We start from the raw sequence: 20,528 nt of genomic DNA on the forward strand, positions 1-20,528 counted from the left end.
TAAATGTAGTTTGAACTATTATAGGCATTGGATAGGGAGCAGCAGGAATGTAAATCTTGCTTACTGTCTCTATACTCAAAACATTTACAATAAGCAGTATATTACTGAGAAACTAACTTATCACATGTTGATAAATTACCTTTTGAAGAGAAGTGCAAAAGGAAAGTGGTGCAAGTGAAGAACCTAAAATGCCTATTAAAGGTTTTTCTTGCTTTTTTTTTTTGAGACAGAGTCTTGCTCTGTCACCCAGGCTGGAGTGCAGTGGCATGATCTTGGCTCACTACAACCTCTACCTCCTGGGCTCAAGCTATCCTCTCACCTCAGCCTCTTGAGTAGCTGGAACTACAGGCGTGCACCACAAGTCTGGGCTAATTAAAAAAAAGATTTTTTTTGTAGAGATGAAGTGTCACTGTATTGCCCAGGCTGGTCTGGAATTCCTGGCCTCAAATGATCCTCCCACCTCAGCCTCCCAAAGTGCACTCCTGGCTGGTTTCTCATATATAAAAAAGGAAAATAGTTTCTGGTATGTGTCTAGACATAAAAGGATAAACTCTAAATTTAGTAGGTGGAAATAATCTGAAGTTAAGCTCTCACTTTTAGCTTTGGTGTAGATTTGATTTAACAGGAAGACTCAATCTGTGTTTCTCAGGAAAAGTATGTTATTATTGCTTGAACAAACTGTATCACATAATTCTTAAAGATCAGAAAGACAACATTGTACCTTTTTAAGTAGTGATTTATTTATTTTTATTTTATTTTATTTTATTTATTTTTTTGAGACAGAGTCTCACTCTTTCGCCAGTCTGGAATTCAGTGGTGCGATCTCGGCTCACTACAACCTCCGCTCGCTGCAACCTCCACCTCCCAGGTTCAGGCGATTCCCCTGCCTCGGCCTCCCGAGTAGCTGGGACTACAGGCACGCACCACCATGCTCAGCTAATTTTTTTTTTGTATTTTTAGAAGAGATGGGGTTTCACCATGTTGACCAGGATGGTGTCCATCTCTTTACCTTGTGATCTGCCTGCCTCAGCCTCCCAAAGTGCTGGGATTACAGGCATGAGCCACTATGCCAGGCCTTAAGTAGTGATTTATTTTTATTTTCAGAGTAACTTCACAGCCACATAAGAACACTCATTGGTGGTTTATTTATCAGTACTGATGAATGCAGGCCCTGAGAAGCCATCAGGAGGTCACTCATCTTAGTCCCAGTATTTGCTTTTTGATAATTGGATCTCTCCTACACTGACCAAACATAACTCCTGAGTGGTGTGAGCTGTTTTAATTTTTTTAAATATTATAGCTTTACAATATTTTAAAAACATTTTCTTTTAACTTTTTCAGTCATCTGCATAAAGACTTTGACATGCTAATGTTTACAGCTAGCACAGTCAACTATTTTTTATCTTATTTTCATCATGTTTTTCACAACAAACTCTGTGCATCCAAACCTTGATTTTCGGTTTTATAAATTCTGGGAGGTAGTAACATCACAAGAATAAAAATGAGTATAGACGTGTTGATACAGAAGTATATTTGGGGAAGGAGAAAGTTGAGAGTTGAAGTTATATTGAAGACACTGTAAGCGGGTGGTTTAAATTTAGACTCTTACTTATTAATCCTATAAATATGGGTAAGTCCTTTAACTTGGTTTTCTTAGCAGTAAAATGGAAGCAGCATTACTGGCTTTTATTTAGAGATTGGTTTTTAAGGTTCAAATAAAATTATATATTACTTTAAATTCTGCAGATTGGTACATAATCGTAAAGCATTGAGGTAAATGCCGGGGAGAGGGAGAATAGAAAAGTAAATCTTTGGGGATCTGAAGAGTTAAGTGATTAAGTTTTTAAATGTAGCTTTAGTTGACAGGAGAGTGACTTGGAACCATAGAAGGCAAAACATGTCATTGCAACAAGCTGATGACATTTTTTTCTTTTTCCTTTTTTTTTTTTGAGATAGGGTCTTACTGTCGCTCAGGCTGCAGTGCTGTCACGAGATCATGACTTGCCACAGCCTGCAGCCTTTACCTCCCGAGGCTCAAACCATCCTCTTGCTTCAGCCTCCCAAGTAGCTGGGATTACAGGCATATGCCATAGTAACCTGCTGATTTTCTTTTTTTTTTTCTTTTTTTTTTTTTTGTAGAGAAAGGTGTCTCTCTATGTTGCCTGGGCTGGTCTCGAACTCATGGGCTCAAGCAGTTCTTCCATCTGTCTTGTCCTTCCAAAGTTGTAGACAGTCTTTTTGAAGTGATAATAAAATCCTCATGTTTCCACAGAGTTTTATAGAGTTTGCTTGCAAGTATTAAAGTATCTAATCATTCTGAATATTGTTTAGTAAGAAAAGTGATAAAATCACACTGGTATTGACTACTGATTTAACTCCTGTTTTCTGATTGAAATTAAAATAGTTATTCTACAGTAAGCGATGTTACGAAAACACAAGAGATTAAATAACATGCTCTGGTGTTAATCTTAAAATAAATTTGAAATGTAGAGTCAATTTAAAACATTCAGATGAGTTATGCTCCTGGGACTCTTTTGGAATATTTCTATTTAATTCTCTTCTAAATCTAAAGAAAAGGAAATATGAAAGATTAAAAATTGTGGAGATAACTCCAAGTATCAGAGTTTAATAGAACAGTATAAATTTGAATTGGCAAATGCTGTTTTCACACATTTGGAGTTTTTTGAACTGTGTGAAACATTTGCAAATGTGAGTTTTTAAGATGTTCATGAACAGAATTTTAATAGTATAGGAGAATTAAGGAAATTTGCAATATAGCAAGTACAAATACTTGTTAATTTAAATAAAGGTACACATTTTCTGAATAAAAAGTTACTTTTTTTCTAATTAGATTTAACTATTCAAAGGAAAACACTACTAGAGAAAGTTGGGTCATCTATATTTAGAGTAGGAGAATGGTCCTAAAATGTAACACGTAGATCAAATACAGTATTATAGGAACACTAGGTGAATACTTCAAAAATAGAGGTTCTTTTGCTAATATAAAATGCATGCAATTTTTGTCTTTTTGTAATTTGGGATTCTTTTTGTCTATACATGGAAAGTAATGGTTATTATTTTGAGTCGTTACCTTTGAAAACCAATGCCAGCCGTGGACTCAGAAAAAATATACAGTTGTATGTATACACCAAAATAAATGAATTATATACTATGGTCATAAGTTCATAGAAAACTTACACATGCCCTCCAGCTTAAGGACCCTTCTTGCAGACAATTCAATTGAAATCTGTAAGTTTTGTTTAAAAAGTCTGAGATAATTTACATTTAGTCACAAATTTTGAATCTTAAGATCAAAGTGAATCATCCAGTTTAATTATCAAGCAGGTCTGTACCAGTACACAAACATTTTACTTCTCTTTTAAAATTTCCACAAAAGAAAGCCCCATAAATTCCTTTGAACAATGCTAAATATAAGAAAGCTTCCCTGTACCCCTCCACAAATGTGAAAAGCATGATTAGAAATAGGGATAGAGAAGACTTATTTATTTGAACACACACCTGGTTTCAGGTAGTTCTTGCTCTAGTGTTCTTTTTTTATGTTAATTCATTGTTTATAGAACTTTTTCTGATTTATAAGCTTTTTCTGCTTATCCTAGTTTTTTTGAAAAACAAAAGTGTTAGAAAAAATAAATTAAACTGGAAGTCATAAAATATGGGTTTTAAGTGCTATTTTGCCATGAACTAGTGATTTTGGAGAGGTGTTTCTCTGCTTTAATGACCTTAAAATGAAAGTCTTACATTTTAGATGATCTTTCAGGTGCCATTGAATTCCAAACTCAATTTCTTTTTATTGATTTTCACCTATTCAGGAATGACAGGGGTTTTTTTTTTTTTTTTTTTTTAAATCACACTTTTAGATGGGTAAATAACAAACTTGAGGCGGAGGTAAGACAGTCAAAAAGTCATGGAGAGGAGAAAATGAGAAAAATGTAGAAAACTGAACATAATTTGGAAAAAAAATGGAGAGGTTTGAGCTATTTGGGGTATAACTATATGGGACATGAAACCTTTTGGCTCCCAATATAATGATCTGTCCACTACAGCCCATTGTCTCACATAGATTTCCTAAAGCTTTGAGCCCCAGTTAACTAAATGGGCTCAGTGTTCATGGACCACCATAGTTTCTGACCGATTGTAGTAGTGAGTGTATGTCTGGCATCTAGAAGGGCCCTGAAAGTCCGGCAAGCCTATGCCACTCCTTTTCATTGGAATTAGAGGGCTTGAGCAAGGTAGGTAAATTTCAAGTTTATCTGTCCTAGAGAGCTTTCCTCCTAAGTTTACTTTAGAATCAAACCTCCAACCTGATGATTTCTTAGCCTCCTTCATACATTTATAATGAGGGTAAAGTCCAGGAATCGCAGGCTTACTGTGCTGTGCTTTTTGTGTGTGTGATCATATAGTGGTAAGGGTTGGAACAAGAGAAAAGACCGTTTTATTTGCTTTTCTGACATTTGGTTGAAGTCCAGCCATCACATATGACACACATCCAGCTCCCTATTTGTTACATCATTCCTGCCGAATGTATGTGTTACGAGATTTCACCCTGTCACATCACATTAGATAATGGTTTAGTTTTTAGTTGGGGGTTGATTAAAGCCACTAGCTGGGAAACAGTTTATCTTTTGTGGTAGTTAACTCTACTAAAAAGAATGTTTTGCAATTCTAGTTTTGCTGAGTAGACAGAAATGGCATCTGCAGATGCTTATGTTTTTAATTTTGGTTTTAAGTGATTTAAGCTGAGGGAGAAAATACTAGTTTTAATTTTAAGTTTTGAATATCAGTAGTACAATTTTTAAAAGAAATTAACGGAATATTGAAAAGGCAGCTTAGTTCTGCTGTTCCTCATTAAGGTCCCAGTTTTTTAGTATTTTTACTGTAACTGTGTATTTTAAAGAAGTGTTGACCACTCCCTATCATTTCTTGCTACAGATCATTAGTCAGCACATAAGAATATACTTCTTATTAAATTAGAAATTGGTATGCAAGTATTATGTTATTTCAGTAGTTATAATTACCTCAACTTTGGGAGGATTGTTGCAGTAAAGTTGAAGGAAGAATATAGATATTTACTTAATATTCAGAGTATCTTGAAAGTCTGTTTTCTTATTGTCAAAAAAGTTACCATCAATTAGAAATAAACGTATTTCTGGTACATCATGATTAGCGAGGGTACTGAAGTATAAACTACTTATATGAAATGGTGTATCTACAAGGCCTTAACATAGTAACTTACTCATAAAAGGTACCCAGCAAAGTTTATTGAATTTTGTTGGGTTTAAAAAGGATGAATGAACACAAAAGTTTTGGGATATCTTGAAATAACCTAGTTATCATTGCAGAAAATAATGGCAAATGCATTGTGACTTTTGGATTGAAAACTAAACATAAGATTTTATTTGTTAACCTAGATTAGCAAATTTAATTTATTTTTAAAGTCACTTTTTGTTTTCCTTTGTTCTGTAACGTATCATATCCTAGATTTCCTCTTAATTTTAAAATTTATGAGTTTCAAACGTGATGAAAGTTAAGCTACTTTGTTTACTCCAATTATTTAATTTTAATAATGTGATGTTTCGTACTTAGTCATAGTTGAGATGTAGTACCCTTTTGTTTTGAGAAATTTTAATAAAACAGAAGAGCCTTTTATCTTTGCTTAGTAATTTTATGCATGGAGGATATTTATTTTGTACAATTATTTTCCATACTCTTTGGTCTAACAAAACCAACTTTAGACATGTTGTTTGTATATGAGAGATTAAAATTAAAATTTTAAGAAAAAATAAATAGATAAAATAATTTGATTTTTATATTGTTTTATCTGTTTTTAATTGGTAAGCATCCCCTATACTGAAGCACTGCCATAAATGTAATAAGAACTGAAAATCATCAGTTGCAAGGTGCAGAATCTGTAATGATTGAATGCATAGTCTTCATGGACAGGAATACCTCAGTTCAAGGATCCACCATTCATTACCTGTTTTAACATGAGCAAGTTACTGAATCTTTCAGAGCCTCCATGACCTCCCTTTAAAAACTGGTAACAGTATTAGTACTTAATTTAAAGGGTTCTTTGAGGATTTAAGCAAAATAATGCATGTTATATGCCACATGGTAGGCACTTAAACATTAATTTTAATCATAACAGTCACATGAACATTCATTATTTTAAGAAGGTGTAGTCAAATGCAGGAGGAATCAATGTAAATTCATCAGACTTTAATCAGTAGGCATATAAACAAATATAACTGTCTGTAGTGAAGTTTTTTTAAAGTGCTAAATGTTAAGAAATATAACTGGCTGATTGCAACCTGCTCGATTTTGAGTTTCGCTAGCACAATTAAGTAACAATAGTTGTAACTTGAAAAAACTGTATGAAGTGCATAAACTTTGAGTCCAATACTCATGACAGAAAGATCATGTTTTAGTGGAGTAGGAAAGAAATTCTCTGTGGTCTAATGGATGCTTGTGGTGGGAGAAGGTAGTGAGTACAAAGGATATGGTACAGGTGTTTTGATTTGGTTAGAACTGACAATGTGAGTGAATATAGGCATGGCAGGATTCAGGTGCTGGGTGGGGGTTGGGAGGAGAGTGGAACAGGAACTTAAATACAGTGACCTGAAGTGAAACATTAATTTGCAAAGTACTGTCACAAGGTTCTAAAAGAGAAGACATAGCTAATTCTGTTCTTCTCTTTGTTGTAAAAGTTGTGGACAAGTAGGAAGCAGGGTGAACTATCAGCTCATGCCATATGTGTATTATGGGGATCAATAGGTATGAAAAGACCTGAGAAATAATATGATGAGGTTCTTACACTTCAGTGTTGGAGAAGATATGGTTTTGACCTATAAGCTGTCATCTGAATGATTTGAAATTTTAGACTATTTTGTATTAACATTGCATTGTGGAATACTGAGTTTGAATTAATCAAGAGAGTTTTGTTTTCAGTTTATTGTTTTTAAAGTATGAAGCAAATGAACATGCAGTGTCTGAAAGTGCTGAATTTAAAATACTGTAATTGTAGTAGGTGATATCATTGCTGCAGTTATAATCAATGGGTGAATGAGAAAACATTTTTGAAAATTATAAAGCTTAATGTAAATTTAAAGTGCTTCCAGGAAACTAAAAATTTTAAAGGGTAACTAGGATACAAGAATATTTTGTTTGCTTTGGGTTGCATTCTGTGTTAATTTTTGTTATTTGGCAAGTAATCCTCTTACTAATAATTAGATGTAAGACAGCTCTTACCCTTCTATTTTCTAGTTCTTCTAATCTTTTAGTCATTTTTTATGACTACCATAGTTATAGATGAAGTTCTTATTCACAAAACTATTTTGAATTATTAATCCTAGATCCCTAGGATTCTGCTAATATTTTAGTTATGTTTAAGTCATATTTTAGGTGTATTTCATACATGCTATCCTTTAAAACATAAAGAAGTACTTTGTCCAAGAGAGCATCCTTGTTCAGATACTCTTTCTGTATGCTGGCATGTCTTTATTATACTGCTATCATTATGTTGAATTATGTTAACGTACTTGATTCTTTTTCTTTGTTGAATAAATGAAATGAATGAGGAACTGTCAATTTCTAAATTTACATGAATTAGACATCCTATTGGCTTATCCATATAAACAAGAAAATGACTACTTAAAATGCATAATTGGAATAACTTATTGAGGCAGTTTATAAAAAGATGTTGCCATTTTGATTGGTATGGTGCTTATTCAAATGATTAGTTAAATCCTAAATCTTTTCGTGAATTCTCATGGTCTATAGGGCATTTGTCAACATATTCTGGCCCTGCTTGGTGGATTGCAACCTGTCGTTGAGGTAGTTATCAACTCTATTTTGACTTAAGTTCAGGAGATTCTAGGTTGTATCAGTTAATTTCCCTTGTCATTTTCTCATGGTTGACTTTTTTTTTTTTATCAATACAGATAAAAATCTGGATATATATTTCAAATTAGAATATAAATCAGAATGAATTCCTTAAATGCAAATGATGTATAGTTGTATTAATGTTCCTACGTTGAATGCAAAGAATTTTTTAAAATTAATCCGTCAGATTATATTTCTGACATAGCTGCATGCCCACCATTGCTTCCCTCTTTTATCCTAGGATAATGAAGCTCTGACAGTTTGAGTTAATAAATGATCTTGCCTTTCAAAAGTTTCTGGTTTTGTGAATGTGGACCACTTTGAAAATCTAATTAACTTGGAAATTCTCACCTCAAAAGAATACCCATACACATCTATACCAAGCACATAACATTTTGCAGGCAGCCTCAGGGAATTCAGTCTCCTGATCTAGTGGGTGAGTCCAGACCTGCCCCTGTAAAACAGTTAACAATGTGAGCCAGAATAAGAATTCACTGGTAATAATTCCCATTTTAGGTTTCTGTAAAATATGCGAAAATAAATTTTAAGCAAAACATATTTATGTTTTGATAACCCTTAAGAGTTGATACAACAGGGAACTGATACTGTATGTTTACAGTATAGCTAACCTGTTTGGTCAGTTTCTGTTCTTACGAGATTATGGTGTAAGTCCAGAATCTGTAGATACTGCCACTCTCTGAAGAGTCTTGTACAAGTGGGAGTCATAGTGTTAAAATGACAACATATCAGATAATGCAATAAAATGCTATAGGAGTTTAGAGAAGGTGAAAAACATTTTATTCTTGGTGATGGCTTTGCTCTACTCTAGTTATGGCTACAGTTTGACTTGGCCATTAGAGGACAGTAATTCAAAAGGGTCCCACACTAATTCAGAAAGGGTCTCAAGAAATCAGTTGAGATTAGTAGAATTGAGTATGTGAAAATTCTGTTAAATTCTGCAAGAATCATTTTAGAGTCTTCTCTATTTTGGAATGCTCTTCATTTCCATTAAGCCAAATAAACAATAAAGAGTCCATTTTAGAGTGAATTATTTTTCTTGTTAAGTTTTCTGAGGGTAAACTCTTTCCTGGGATTCAAGTATACAAGACGTGAGAGAGCAAGGTAGACTCAGCAGTGGAGGTGATTATTTTCTGCACAAGTAGATAACATTTAAACAGTGCATGAATTTTTAAGTGGAATTAGGCAAGGTACATAGCAGAAATTGTATGGTATATTGCAGTAATATACAAAGGTTAAGAGAACTCTATGTAGAATTTTGGCACTGAGAAATCCTACTTTTAGTGAAGTTGCCTTCTCTCTGTCTCTTTCGGTTGAACCCTTGAGAGATACCAGCTATGGTGGTTTTCTTTTCTCTTTATCTCTAATCATTGTTACCGATGTCTTATCTGTGACTCTTTAAACTCTGAAACTTCAGTCTTCCACTTCTTGAATCTTTTTCCAAATTACTCATAAATGTCTGGGATCGGGCCTAATCACTATTCTTTAATTTAACAGCTTTCTATGATTCAACCTTTAAAAAAATGACAAAACAAAAACATTAACACTACATCTTCCAAATTCAATCAGAAAAATCTTATGTTTAATTCACAGTCAATTAGAATAAAACATAAATAGTACATCAAAATAATATTGTTGTAGTTCAATATACAGAGGCATTTGTGAATACATTTGTGTTCAACAGGGTTTTTCCTTCACTGTATGTATCAAAACATTATTACCATAAGCCATCTGCTAGAAATAACTTCACTGTGCAAAGCTATATGTTAAATTACTATTTAATGCATTTTACATGTATTGCAAAGATCTTGATGTTATGATTTTTTCCCTCTGAGATGTAACTGGCAACCAAATTAAGTACAAACTTTAAGGCACTCCCTGTTATCTGTAGAGTAAACGGTTGTTTCCTTAGTTTGCTATTTTGTAGCCCTTCAAGTTTCAACCCCGCTAAGAAGTCCCATCTGATGTCTTACTATTCTCCTTTACCTGCTTTACTACTTACCATGTAGTCTAGCCAAAAGGACTATTACTGTTTCCTTTAAGTGCTCCTCCAGTCTCTGAATGTGAGGTCTTTGAGGACAAATAACCATATCCTACTTCTCTTGAAATCCATGACTGCTTGCCCAGCTCAGAGTTGTGTGATGGTTTTAAGTTAGTGAACACTGAGTAAATGAATTATGCTCTGTGTATACACTTTGTTTGTGCTCATTAGGTCTATATTCTAGATGTCTCCTAGCAAGTCTAACATAAACAACGTCTCCCAAGAACCTTCAGTAAATTACAGATTTTCTATGGACTATTAAAGCATCTTGTATACAGTTTTTGTATACACTTACCAGTTTTACTATGTGTGATATAATCACTTAGATGGGCCTTATCGCATTTCTCCTTGGCATAGAGTACAGACTTTTGTTCCACTTAGTCTTGGTTTTTAATACTGGCTACACCATGTGTATTCTTGGACAGGTCTTCATCTGTTAAACGTACACTATGTTTTCTATACCTTTGATGATTACCAAGATCAAATGAGAAAACATATAGAAAGAACAGTTGGTACTCAATAAGTAAAAAACACAGAGCCTGACATACATGTGACAGTAAATATTCTGATTCTTCTCTCTTTCTTTCTCCTAATCTGACCCTAAGCTAAACCCTTCAGTGATAGGAGTTATTTCCATTTTTTTTTTTTTTTTTTTTTTTTGAGACGGAGTTTCACTATCGTTGCCCAGTGCAATGGCACGATCTTGGCTCACTGCAACCTCTGCCTCCTGAGTTCAAGCGATTCTCCTGCCTCAGCCTCCCGAGTAGCTGGGATTACAGGCTTGCGCCACCATGCCTGGATAATTTTGTATTTTTAATAGAGACTGGGTTTCTCCATGCTGGTCATGCTGGTCTCGAACTCCTGACCTCAGGTGATCCATCTGCCTCAGCCTCCCAAAGTGCTGGATTACAGGCGTGAGCCACCGTGCCTGGCTGAGTTGTTTCCTTTTTATGTACCAACAGTGCCTACCAAGTGCCTTAGTCTTATTGGATGTTCAAATAAATGTTAATGAACAGAAATTTGGACATTTTTGGTAATGGTAATATTTCTAACACCTTTTAAGATTCAAAATTTGATTAGCGAACATGATAAAAATTAAAATAGAGAAGAATCTGGGGTATTTGTGTTACTTATTTAATTCTTGGCCTTCATCCCAAGTGTACGTATCGGTTTCTAGATATTTATGTAGAGAGTACAGCATGCTATGACTTATCCTAAAGAGGATCCCCAAAACATAATTTTCATTTTGGTTGTTGCATCAGGCATCTCAGCCAGAATAATTTAAAATATTTTAGAAAAACCATAAGTCACTTTAAAATGCAATCCAGATTTAAATTATTTGAACTCACTTAGATGCTGATTCTTTACTGAATTAAGTCATGTTGTGAAAATAAAGATGTGTTTAACTCTGTTACTGTGGGCTATTCTCACTTTGAGAAGTGTTTCAAATATATAGAGTTGTACACATTTAGAATATGAAGGAACCTAAAGAATAAACTTATTTTTTTATTCAAAATGTAAATGATAAGACAAATTAAGCACATGAAATTAGAGGTGTTTATGTTTTGAGAGAAACTTAATAATTTTTATAATTGATAGAATATCTTTTTATAGTACTTTAGTGGCTAGTGAAGGTTGAAAAATAAAGAACAACCTTGTTCTAGGTTTTTCTTAATGCTATTGACAATTTTTATGTTTTAAAAACCAGGGCAACAAAAACAAAACCAGAGCAACACTGCAAAAGACAAGTATTACAGCATTGATTCTAAGTGGGTGGGGTAGGCACGTCCACCTCAGGAAGTATGTTAATCTCCTAAGTTTTCTTGTTTTTATGCCTTTCTTTTTACTCCCCGCAAAAGACTAACATCTAACAAGGCTATAATTTGGTCAACTGCCTTCTTTGTTCTGAAGAAATGAGCAAATTGCCTTTCTTTAAAGCTGCTTCTTACTCCTGCAAACATTCCCTGAATAGCAGTTTTGTGTCCTGTCATGGTGCTAGGTGCTGGGGACTACAAAAGTAAACATGACTGTTTGTCTCCAGAAGCTCACCGGCCAGAGTAACGTTTTTAACCTCATCTTTCTTAGCTATTTGCTATCTCAAGAAATGTTAATACATTTTCATGATAAAAGGGGTTACATATTTTCTTGAATCTAGTAACACTGAATGCCTTATCTCCATCTCGCTGACTGCACCAAGAAGTCTTTCAATAAAGAATACAACCTAACGTTTTTAATCCAGTAATTCCCTAGCTTATTTGACAACACCCTTTTTTTTTTTGGTGCCACACACATATCAGTGTTCCAAGAGATATAAATGTTCTGCAGCACCCAGTTTGAGTGAGAACCTGTGCAGAGATGATGTACAGCTATAATGAGATGAGTGCTGTCAGAGCAGCAGGAGCCCCAGGAGTTAGAGAAGTCTTCACACAAGCAGTTCTGTGTTTGACCAAGTCTGCAGTGATTTGTATACAAAGGAAGAAAAGGGTGGTTTAGGGCTCTGCAGAAAGAATAGAATGGAGAATAGTACAAATGTGTGAATGCTTGACACAGAGAGAATGTGTGGATACTTGACACAGAGCCATGTATGTTTGAGGAAAATCCAAGAACTCAATATCATTAGATCAAAGTGGAGTTGAATGTCAAAGATGGAAGAAGCTCTACCAGAGAATGATCCTTGAAATGTCTAAAAAACTCTGAATAGCAAGATTGAGCTATAAATTAGGTAGTAATCAGTTCCTACATTTCGAAGTTATATAAAGTCCATTGTACTTTATATTTAAAGCTAGTTTTCCACAGGGAAAACAAAGATTCTGAATTTAGCAAAAACTAGCAAGAATATGGCATAAACTGTATGGTTGAATCATCCACTGTGTGCTGCTATTGAGTTCTGAATGTTATTTAATCATGCTTTAAAAAAAATTGAGTCATCTGTTAACATTTTAATACAGTACATTAAGAATGACGAAGCAACTTTCCTTGTAAAAAGTTTTAACGAATTCCTATTTTGGAATTACAGAATTATCACACATCAAGACAGAACAATGAAATATTTTATGTTTTTAAATTTAAGGTTTTACTGAGCCTTACCATCATTGTTGCTCTTTATAAAATATTGATAAATACAGAAAAATAAGAAAGTGAGCTTATGCCATATAAAGACAGTGTACATGCTGATGTATTTTTTGCTAGACAAAATTTACATATTTATATTTATGCTAAGTAGAGTGCTTATTTTTTACATTTTCCCCACATTGTAAATTCTTTGTAAACACCACATTCAGTGACTACATAATATTTCATTCAGTGTATATATCATTGTTTGCGTAGCTCTAGACAATCTTCAGTTTTTCCAATCATATATTTAGATGGTTTCCACTTTATTTGTTATTACAAATAATGTTTTCTGTATATAATTCCAGAATTGGAATTGTTGGGTCAGAAAGTAGGAATATGTTTAAGGTTCTTGATGTATGTTACCACATTACTTCACAAAACAGTGCAGTCATTTATATTTCTACTGGGAGTGTATCAAGGAATTTATTCAGATCTTGAGGACAATCATTTATAAAGACAAGCAGACTTTTTTGATTAGTTTTAAAATATGGACGTATTTATTGTTTTGTTTATGGTTTTAATGGTAAGCAACGTTCAGCTAAGTCTTCTATGTATAATACTTTGTACAAATATAAGGATTTTCTCTTGATATGAAGCATTTTGATTTTTGAGGTATCCATCACGAATTGAAAAAATTGACTATGAGGAGGGCAAGATGTTGGTCCATTTTGAGCGCTGGAGTCATCGTTACGATGAGTGGATTTACTGGGACAGCAATAGATTGCGACCCCTTGAGAGACCGGCACTAAGAAAAGAAGGGCTAAAAGATGAGGAAGATTTCTTTGTAAGTAGCAGATTTTTTCTGTTTGCTGGTTTTGCCAGCTATGTAATGACATATTTTAAAAGGATTCTGTTAAATTATACAAAAGCCTGTTTTTGTTAAGGAAATGCTTATTTAATATACATGGAATTGATCTTAAAAGTTGTTTAAAATAGGATTTTAAAGCTGGAGAAGAAGTTCTGGCTCGTTGGACAGACTGTCGCTATTACCCTGCCAAGATTGAAGCAATTAACAAAGAAGGTATGTGTTTGAAATGATCTGAGACTTAAAATTAGATTAATAGTAAAATTTCACTATATTTTAAATTTTAATTAGTGTGTGTTATATCATCATGTATAACTTTTATATTTTCTGTAAGTATTCTTTTTTGGGAGCATTTAATTTGTTATATGTGTCTAGAATAAAATGCTACATGGTGTGCTACCTAAGTAGTGTTTAAATTAGTAGACAAAAATAGTTGGTTAAAATTTTTCAACTTTCAATTCACAGGCTTATATCATATGCATCTTATTTCTGCTTCTCTGTTTCTAGTTTGTGACCAAGTTCTATTTATGAGCATCTACCCAAGAGTGTGAGGAAAGGTTAAAGATTTAGGGGAATTCAAATCAGTTCAATTCACAAGTGAAATACATAGGATATTTTCTGAGGGAAGAGTATGGAATTTTTACCAATTTGAGGATTTCCTTTATTGTGTCTCTCCCTGCTGTCCTATCGTTAATTTCTATAGATAATTGAGTTAATTTTCTAGTAGTTTTTTGTGGATATTTGTTAGAATATTAGATACTGAGCCAAAGTTACTTAAGTAATCAAAAATGTTGAAAGTAACCCAGAAATTAGGCTTATTAGTGTTGCAGAAGACTGGGAAATCATTGGACAGATCATTAATTTAAAACAGAATTCATATGCTGACTTATTTGGAAAGTTGTAAGAATTAATAATTAAATTATTATTGAAAACATACCTGAATATTTTGTTTTTTAAATTTCTCCTTTAAAAAAGTTATGGAATACTTGCACATGTTTGTTTAATTCAGTAATACATTAATTTTCTACTAAAGTTATTTCTTAAACTTGACCACTTACACTAGTCCTCCCTATCCACAGGGGTTACATTCCAAGACCCCCAGTGACTACTTGAAACTTCGGAAACTACTGAACCCTATATATACTATGTTTTTTCCTATACTGTACATGTATATGAATGATCAAGTTTAATTTATAAATTAGGCACAGTAAGAAGTTAACAATAATAATAGAATAATCAAACAATATATTGTAATAAAAGTTATATGAATGTGGTCTCTCTCTTTCTTCCTTCCTCTCTCTCGCTCTCCCTTGTCTCTCTCTCATGAAATACTTTATTGTGCTATACTCACTCCTTTTCAGACCGCGGTTGACTGCAACTGTGGAAAGCGAAATCGTGGATAAGGGGGATTTCTGTATTCATTGTTATTACTAAAGAAACAAACATTGAGTGACAGCTTCTTGGCAAGAAGGGCATTTAATCTAAGTAAGGGGACATTTCCTTTAAACTGAGTCTTGAAAGACAACTAAGTTAGCTAAAGAAGTGATCAAAAGGTGATCTGGTGGGATAAATATGTGGAAAATAACAGAAGTGGGAGAGGCATGCCATGTCATTTTAAGGAACTGCAGGTTGCTTAGAATGAAAGATTCGTTTAAAGATGATAGAATAGCTGGAGTACAGGTTGGAGGGAAAGGCAAAGATTGGTATATGAAGTGTCATGTAACCTTGCTAAAGAATTAGAATTTTATTTGGAGGTGATGGGAGCCATGGAAGAGTTTTTTAAGCTGAGGATTTAATCTAACAACAAACTTGAGAGAAAATAGGAGGTAAGAGAAGACAGAAGAGAAAACAGAGATATATTAAGGAATGTTAGGTGTGGAAAAATAAAAATCATAGTAGTCTAGCTAGAAATCATGATATAACTTTATAAAGACCTTAATCCAATATATTGTTTAATGAATTGAAATCATGAATATGGCTATGATTTTCTTACCACTGGTTACCCCTACAGAAAGAGTTGAGAGACATCTCAGTTTCAGTTGTCAGGTGTGCAGGCTGTTTCTTCTTTTCTAGTGGGGCCTGTATTTCCCTGTGCACTTACACTTCTGTGGAGCTGTGTTATGGAGCTTACATTCCCAAGTCTTATTCACGTTGGCTCTTGAGTGTCTAGTCCAGAGCCTAGCACATAGTAGACAGTCAGTAACAATTTGTGGAAGTAAAGGAAGAAGTCAAATCTCTTCTGTTGGGTAATAGGATGTACCCAAAACGAAGTAAAATTACACGGTCATTGCCCTCTACATTAATTCATAACAGTTTCTTTTAAGAGCTTTGGGACCTTCGTTCCATGCATCAAGTTCCCTGTGTGTGTGCAGATGCAAGTACACACATATCACACACACTCAGAACAAAACCACCCTCATTCTTTATTCTATCCCTTTCATCTACAGGCATTTAATATAGAAAATTTAGCTTACCTTAGCGGAAGAGTGATGATACTGATTGTGATCCCAGCGATTTCAAGAGTAGTTTCAGTGAACACATACTGAAATATTGGCAGATACTATTTGTTTTCTGAAAGCTATTAATACTGTGATTTCTGTATGTCCCAAGTGGTGGATAGTCCTGCCCCCTCCCCACCTTGACAAAAATCAGAAGAGCAAAAGAAGCCGTCCATTCAATGTAACAGCAAACCAAAATGAACAATTGTGAACATTTAGGCATTTGTAATATAGCATATAGAAGCGAAGAAAAGGGGCCAGTCAGGGTGTACTGGAGTATTGGGGAAGTTTTCATCTTGGGAATGGTACTGGAAGAGTGGAGTGGGGTTTAGATATACATAAGGAAAGGAGAAAGGCATCACAACAGAGGAAACAGCATGAGCAAAGGCAGAGAGGTATTGATGCCCAGACGGCCTGGTGTACAAGCTAAGTTTTTCTGGAATGCTGTGTTGAAGAAGGAAGACAGAAAGTTGCAGGAAAGATGGGAGTGCAAGGTGTACGCAGAGTTTGGCATTCTCAAAATATTTCTAGTGTCTTTACATACATCCTTAATATTCACCTGATCAATTGTTTGTATAACTTGAATTTAGATCTTTATATCTGTGAAATTCAACATTATGCTAATTATAGAAAGATACAAAATCATGGTGTTATTCAAAGTACGCCCCACAAAAATCTTTGCACATATATATTATTGGCTTTGGTGCCAACCCCAAGGACATTAGTAATGATCGTCATATTTCTTGTTTATAATTTATAATTCTTTTATAAAGACCAAGTATCTGTTTACTTAAAGTGAGATTCTGCCTTAATTGGGGAAATGGTAGAAGAACATTTATCTAGGAAATGACAGAAAAACATTTGAATTTCCTTAAGTAGGCATTATACATAATTTATGTATCTTCTAATAGGACTGGTTTATATTGACTTGAAAGCATGGGGTCTGTAACAGAAAGTGAATATGCTTCATAATAGACAAACAATCTTGAGGCCTTCAAGTAGGATGAGTTTGTAGGAAAGACATGGACGACTAGACGAGATTGGAAATATTAATTATGGCCATGCTGCCTGCCACTTAGGTGAATGCCATTGGGTATAGCATTTAGCCTTCCTCTAGAGTTCAGTGTTCTGAGCTACTTTGTGAAGACTTTTATCTAGTTGATTTGTAAAATATTTTCTAGCTTTAAAATCTAGAACTATAATTCTTATTTTCCAGTTTGTTGTTATTGCCCAAGGAATAATCCTTTCCAGGGTAAATTATCTTTTTTGCATATCAGCTCCTTCTCTGTATTACTTCTTTTGAAAGAAACATTCAAAGAGCAAATGGTAATGCCTATGGAAATATATATTTTTGTAAGTAATGATTTTACTTTTGTCAGCTATGTTATGAGTCTAAACATTTAAATTATTGTAAAATTGTAAAATTTCTTAGTAAAAATCAGAATTACATGGAACTAACTTATCAAGACTTAATTTATGTACTTGTTAGGGGAAACAGGAGTTCAGAGTTGTTTTTAGAGGGAGGGAGAAAGTAAACTTAAACTTGATGGAGTCCTTAACAGGAGTATTTGTAGTTTTTGCATTCCTAAGCATTTATCTATACAGGTCACTACTTGTTAGATTTCAAGTGTTGCTGTAAACTTGAATTATATTTTCTAATGATTCTGACTTGCTCCTGTTTCAGGAACATTTACAGTTCAGTTTTATGATGGAGTAATTCGTTGTTTAAAAAGAATGCACATTAAAGCCATGCCCGAGGATGCTAAGGGGCAGGTAAGAGTGTTCAGTATTCCTAGCTACCCAAAGGGACATCTTCTTGAACGGTGATTGTTCAAAATATATTTATATATATATTTTTTAAATGAACTAATTGTAGGGTTATGTGCTGATAGCCCCAAATAGCAGCAAGAAAAGGAAGCTTAGACTGTAAAATAAATTATACATTTGATTTTTGCTTCTTTGGTTTAGACCTGCTAAAGTTATAGGTCACTAGTTTCTGTTCCAGGTGAAATCCCAGCATCCACTAAGCTGGTGTTGTCCTATCGACCCAGCTGGATCGTGTAACCAGTCTATGGGAAGTGAGGTAAGTGCCTTTTTTTTTTGAATTTTGTTTTGTTTTTCCTGGTATATAATGTCATTTAGAAAGTTAAAATTTTTTAATATAAAATTTTACATTGAGTTCTTATCTTCTTCTTTCCTTCTACAAATCATAGTCATTTATCTTCCTTTAAAAGGCGCTTACCTGACACTCTGTAGGCTGTTTCAGATAGGGCTCTCTGAGTCATATGATGGAAGCAGTGTATTGTATGCTTTGTCACTGCTCAAAGCAAGAATGGACGGTAAGCATTGGAAGGAGAATCTTGGGTGGAGGTAAAACCACAATTTCATTTGTTGGCTATGTTTTCTGAAATACTGGAAAGAAAGGTGCCATTAGAAATTTAAAATATTTTCTTTTATATTCTGCTGTTATTTGGGATTTTCAGCACCTGGACCTACAATTAATTTTAAGAAATTGAAAGTAGTCTGTAAAAATGTCTAATGTGGAAATATGCTACATATTTGTTCCATAACATGCGGTGTAAACTGTCATTCTGAAATGTATTGAAATTACCTGGTCAGCTTCAGTAAAGTATAAACATTTAGTGCTCTAGAAATGTATAACTACCACATTAAAAAATTCATGAAGAAATAAGTGTGATTGTTTTAAATTGCCTGGTTTTCAAAAATTTAGTTATGAAATGATTAGCAAGCAGATTTCCTCTAATCAACATGTAAATGCAATTTAAAATAAAAATGCTTTTGATCAGGAAGTGGCTTTGTGTCTTCCCACATGTGTGTATAAATAAAGTGTTCTTTTAAGCATTCAGTGGTGTGATTTCTTGGTTACTACATAGATTGATTAAAATGTTGGGAACATTGTTTAGTATATACCTGGTTAAACAAAAGTCTCAATTTTTTTTTTTTTTTGCTTTAAAACAATTATTTTGTTATTCTGGTTGATCAGATATGTTCATGAATTGACATTAATATTATTGCCTTAAAACTTTGTTTTGTCAAAGTGAGACACTGAGCCAATTTGGTTTGTGGTAAAATTACAGGTTGTAAAAATTAAATTTATTGGATGTTATGGATGTTTGTTTTTAATAAGTAGTGATTCTTTAGTCACACTATGATGCATTGTAACATTAAGATCAGTGCCAAGATACAAAACAATTGAAATAATATTTGGGTAGTAGTATATTTCTTTTAATTTTTCATTTTTTCTTTAGAATTCTTAATTACAGCAATGTTAACAATATTTGTAGAATTGTGTTTCATAAATGACTCTCATTTTATGAGTTGCTTTTTCCCAACAAGCTTTTGACTTGCCTTCATCAAGGAAATATGCCAAATCAGGTGTTATTTGGGCAAAGCTAAGGGCGAGGGGGGGCGGCTCTCTTGCGTAATATAGCCGCAAGATTTTGAGGACTTTGAGAATTTCTCTATAAAGATAATTTTTAAATTAAGCTAGTGAAGAATAGTGCATCAAATTAATGCACTGTGGAAATGTTCTTCCTGAACCTGTCTAAAATGTGACATTAATAACACTTTGGCATATTCAAACCTCCAGATTAATTAATATTCTTAAGCCTAAATAAGTCTTAATTCTGTTGTCTTTGACTTTGAACCAGTTGGTTAATACTGGATAAACTTCTGCTTGCATTAAGAGGTTAGCTTGAGCACCTTAAAGAGCTTTTAATATTATAGTGGGTGCAATGTGAGCTGTAGTCCTTCTAATACTTTCTTTGTAGACATTTTTTCTCACTGGGAAAGAAGGTAGACATGTTAACAGCCCAAAATAAGATCCCCTCTTTTTCTCCCTACATTTTTTTCTTCTTCCACGTAATTTTGTGTGGCATGGTAGTGTTGATACATAAATAGCTATGAAACTGACATATATTATAGGAGGGTGATTGATTCCTTCATCTTATGAGATACCTCCTTGTTCCTTCTGGTTTTCTACTCTAATAAGAGCAGTAGTAATTACAGGATGAGAGATTGAGCCATTACATATTTAATTTGGAAGCTTGTAACAGAAGTACTTGCCTTTTCTCTCATTTCTTCTTCCTGAGGGTGTGCTGATACAAAAGTTACATTGTAACTCACTAGTGTT

General features: G+C 33.9%; 1 protein-coding gene across 22 annotated transcripts in view; it reads left to right on the top strand.

The window, feature by feature from the left end:
• The window catches only part of PHF20L1 (PHD finger protein 20 like 1), a 75,246-nt gene that overhangs the window by 5,289 nt on the left and 49,429 nt on the right, over positions 1–20,528 (top strand). For 7 of the 22 annotated variants that reach the window (XR_651129.3, XM_009213606.3, XM_009213608.3 and 4 more), the window contains 4 exons: positions 13,685–13,856; positions 14,009–14,093; positions 18,060–18,148; positions 18,369–18,458. Coding sequence is in view for 21 of the 22 variants with exons in the window: in XM_009213606.3 (XP_009211870.1) it covers positions 13,685–13,856; positions 14,009–14,093; positions 18,060–18,148; positions 18,369–18,458 (436 nt within the window). In the remaining variant the exon portion in view is untranslated. The remainder of the gene's footprint in view (positions 1–13,684; positions 13,857–14,008; positions 14,094–18,059; positions 18,149–18,368; positions 18,459–20,528) is intronic. The other 15 variants (XM_009213614.3, XM_017962326.3, XM_017962328.2 and 12 more) reach the window with 4 other exon arrangements.

The sequence above is a fragment of the Papio anubis genome, chromosome 8 (assembly GCF_008728515.1).
Source record: "Papio anubis isolate 15944 chromosome 8, Panubis1.0, whole genome shotgun sequence".
Classification (NCBI taxonomy): domain Eukaryota; kingdom Metazoa; phylum Chordata; class Mammalia; order Primates; family Cercopithecidae; genus Papio; species Papio anubis.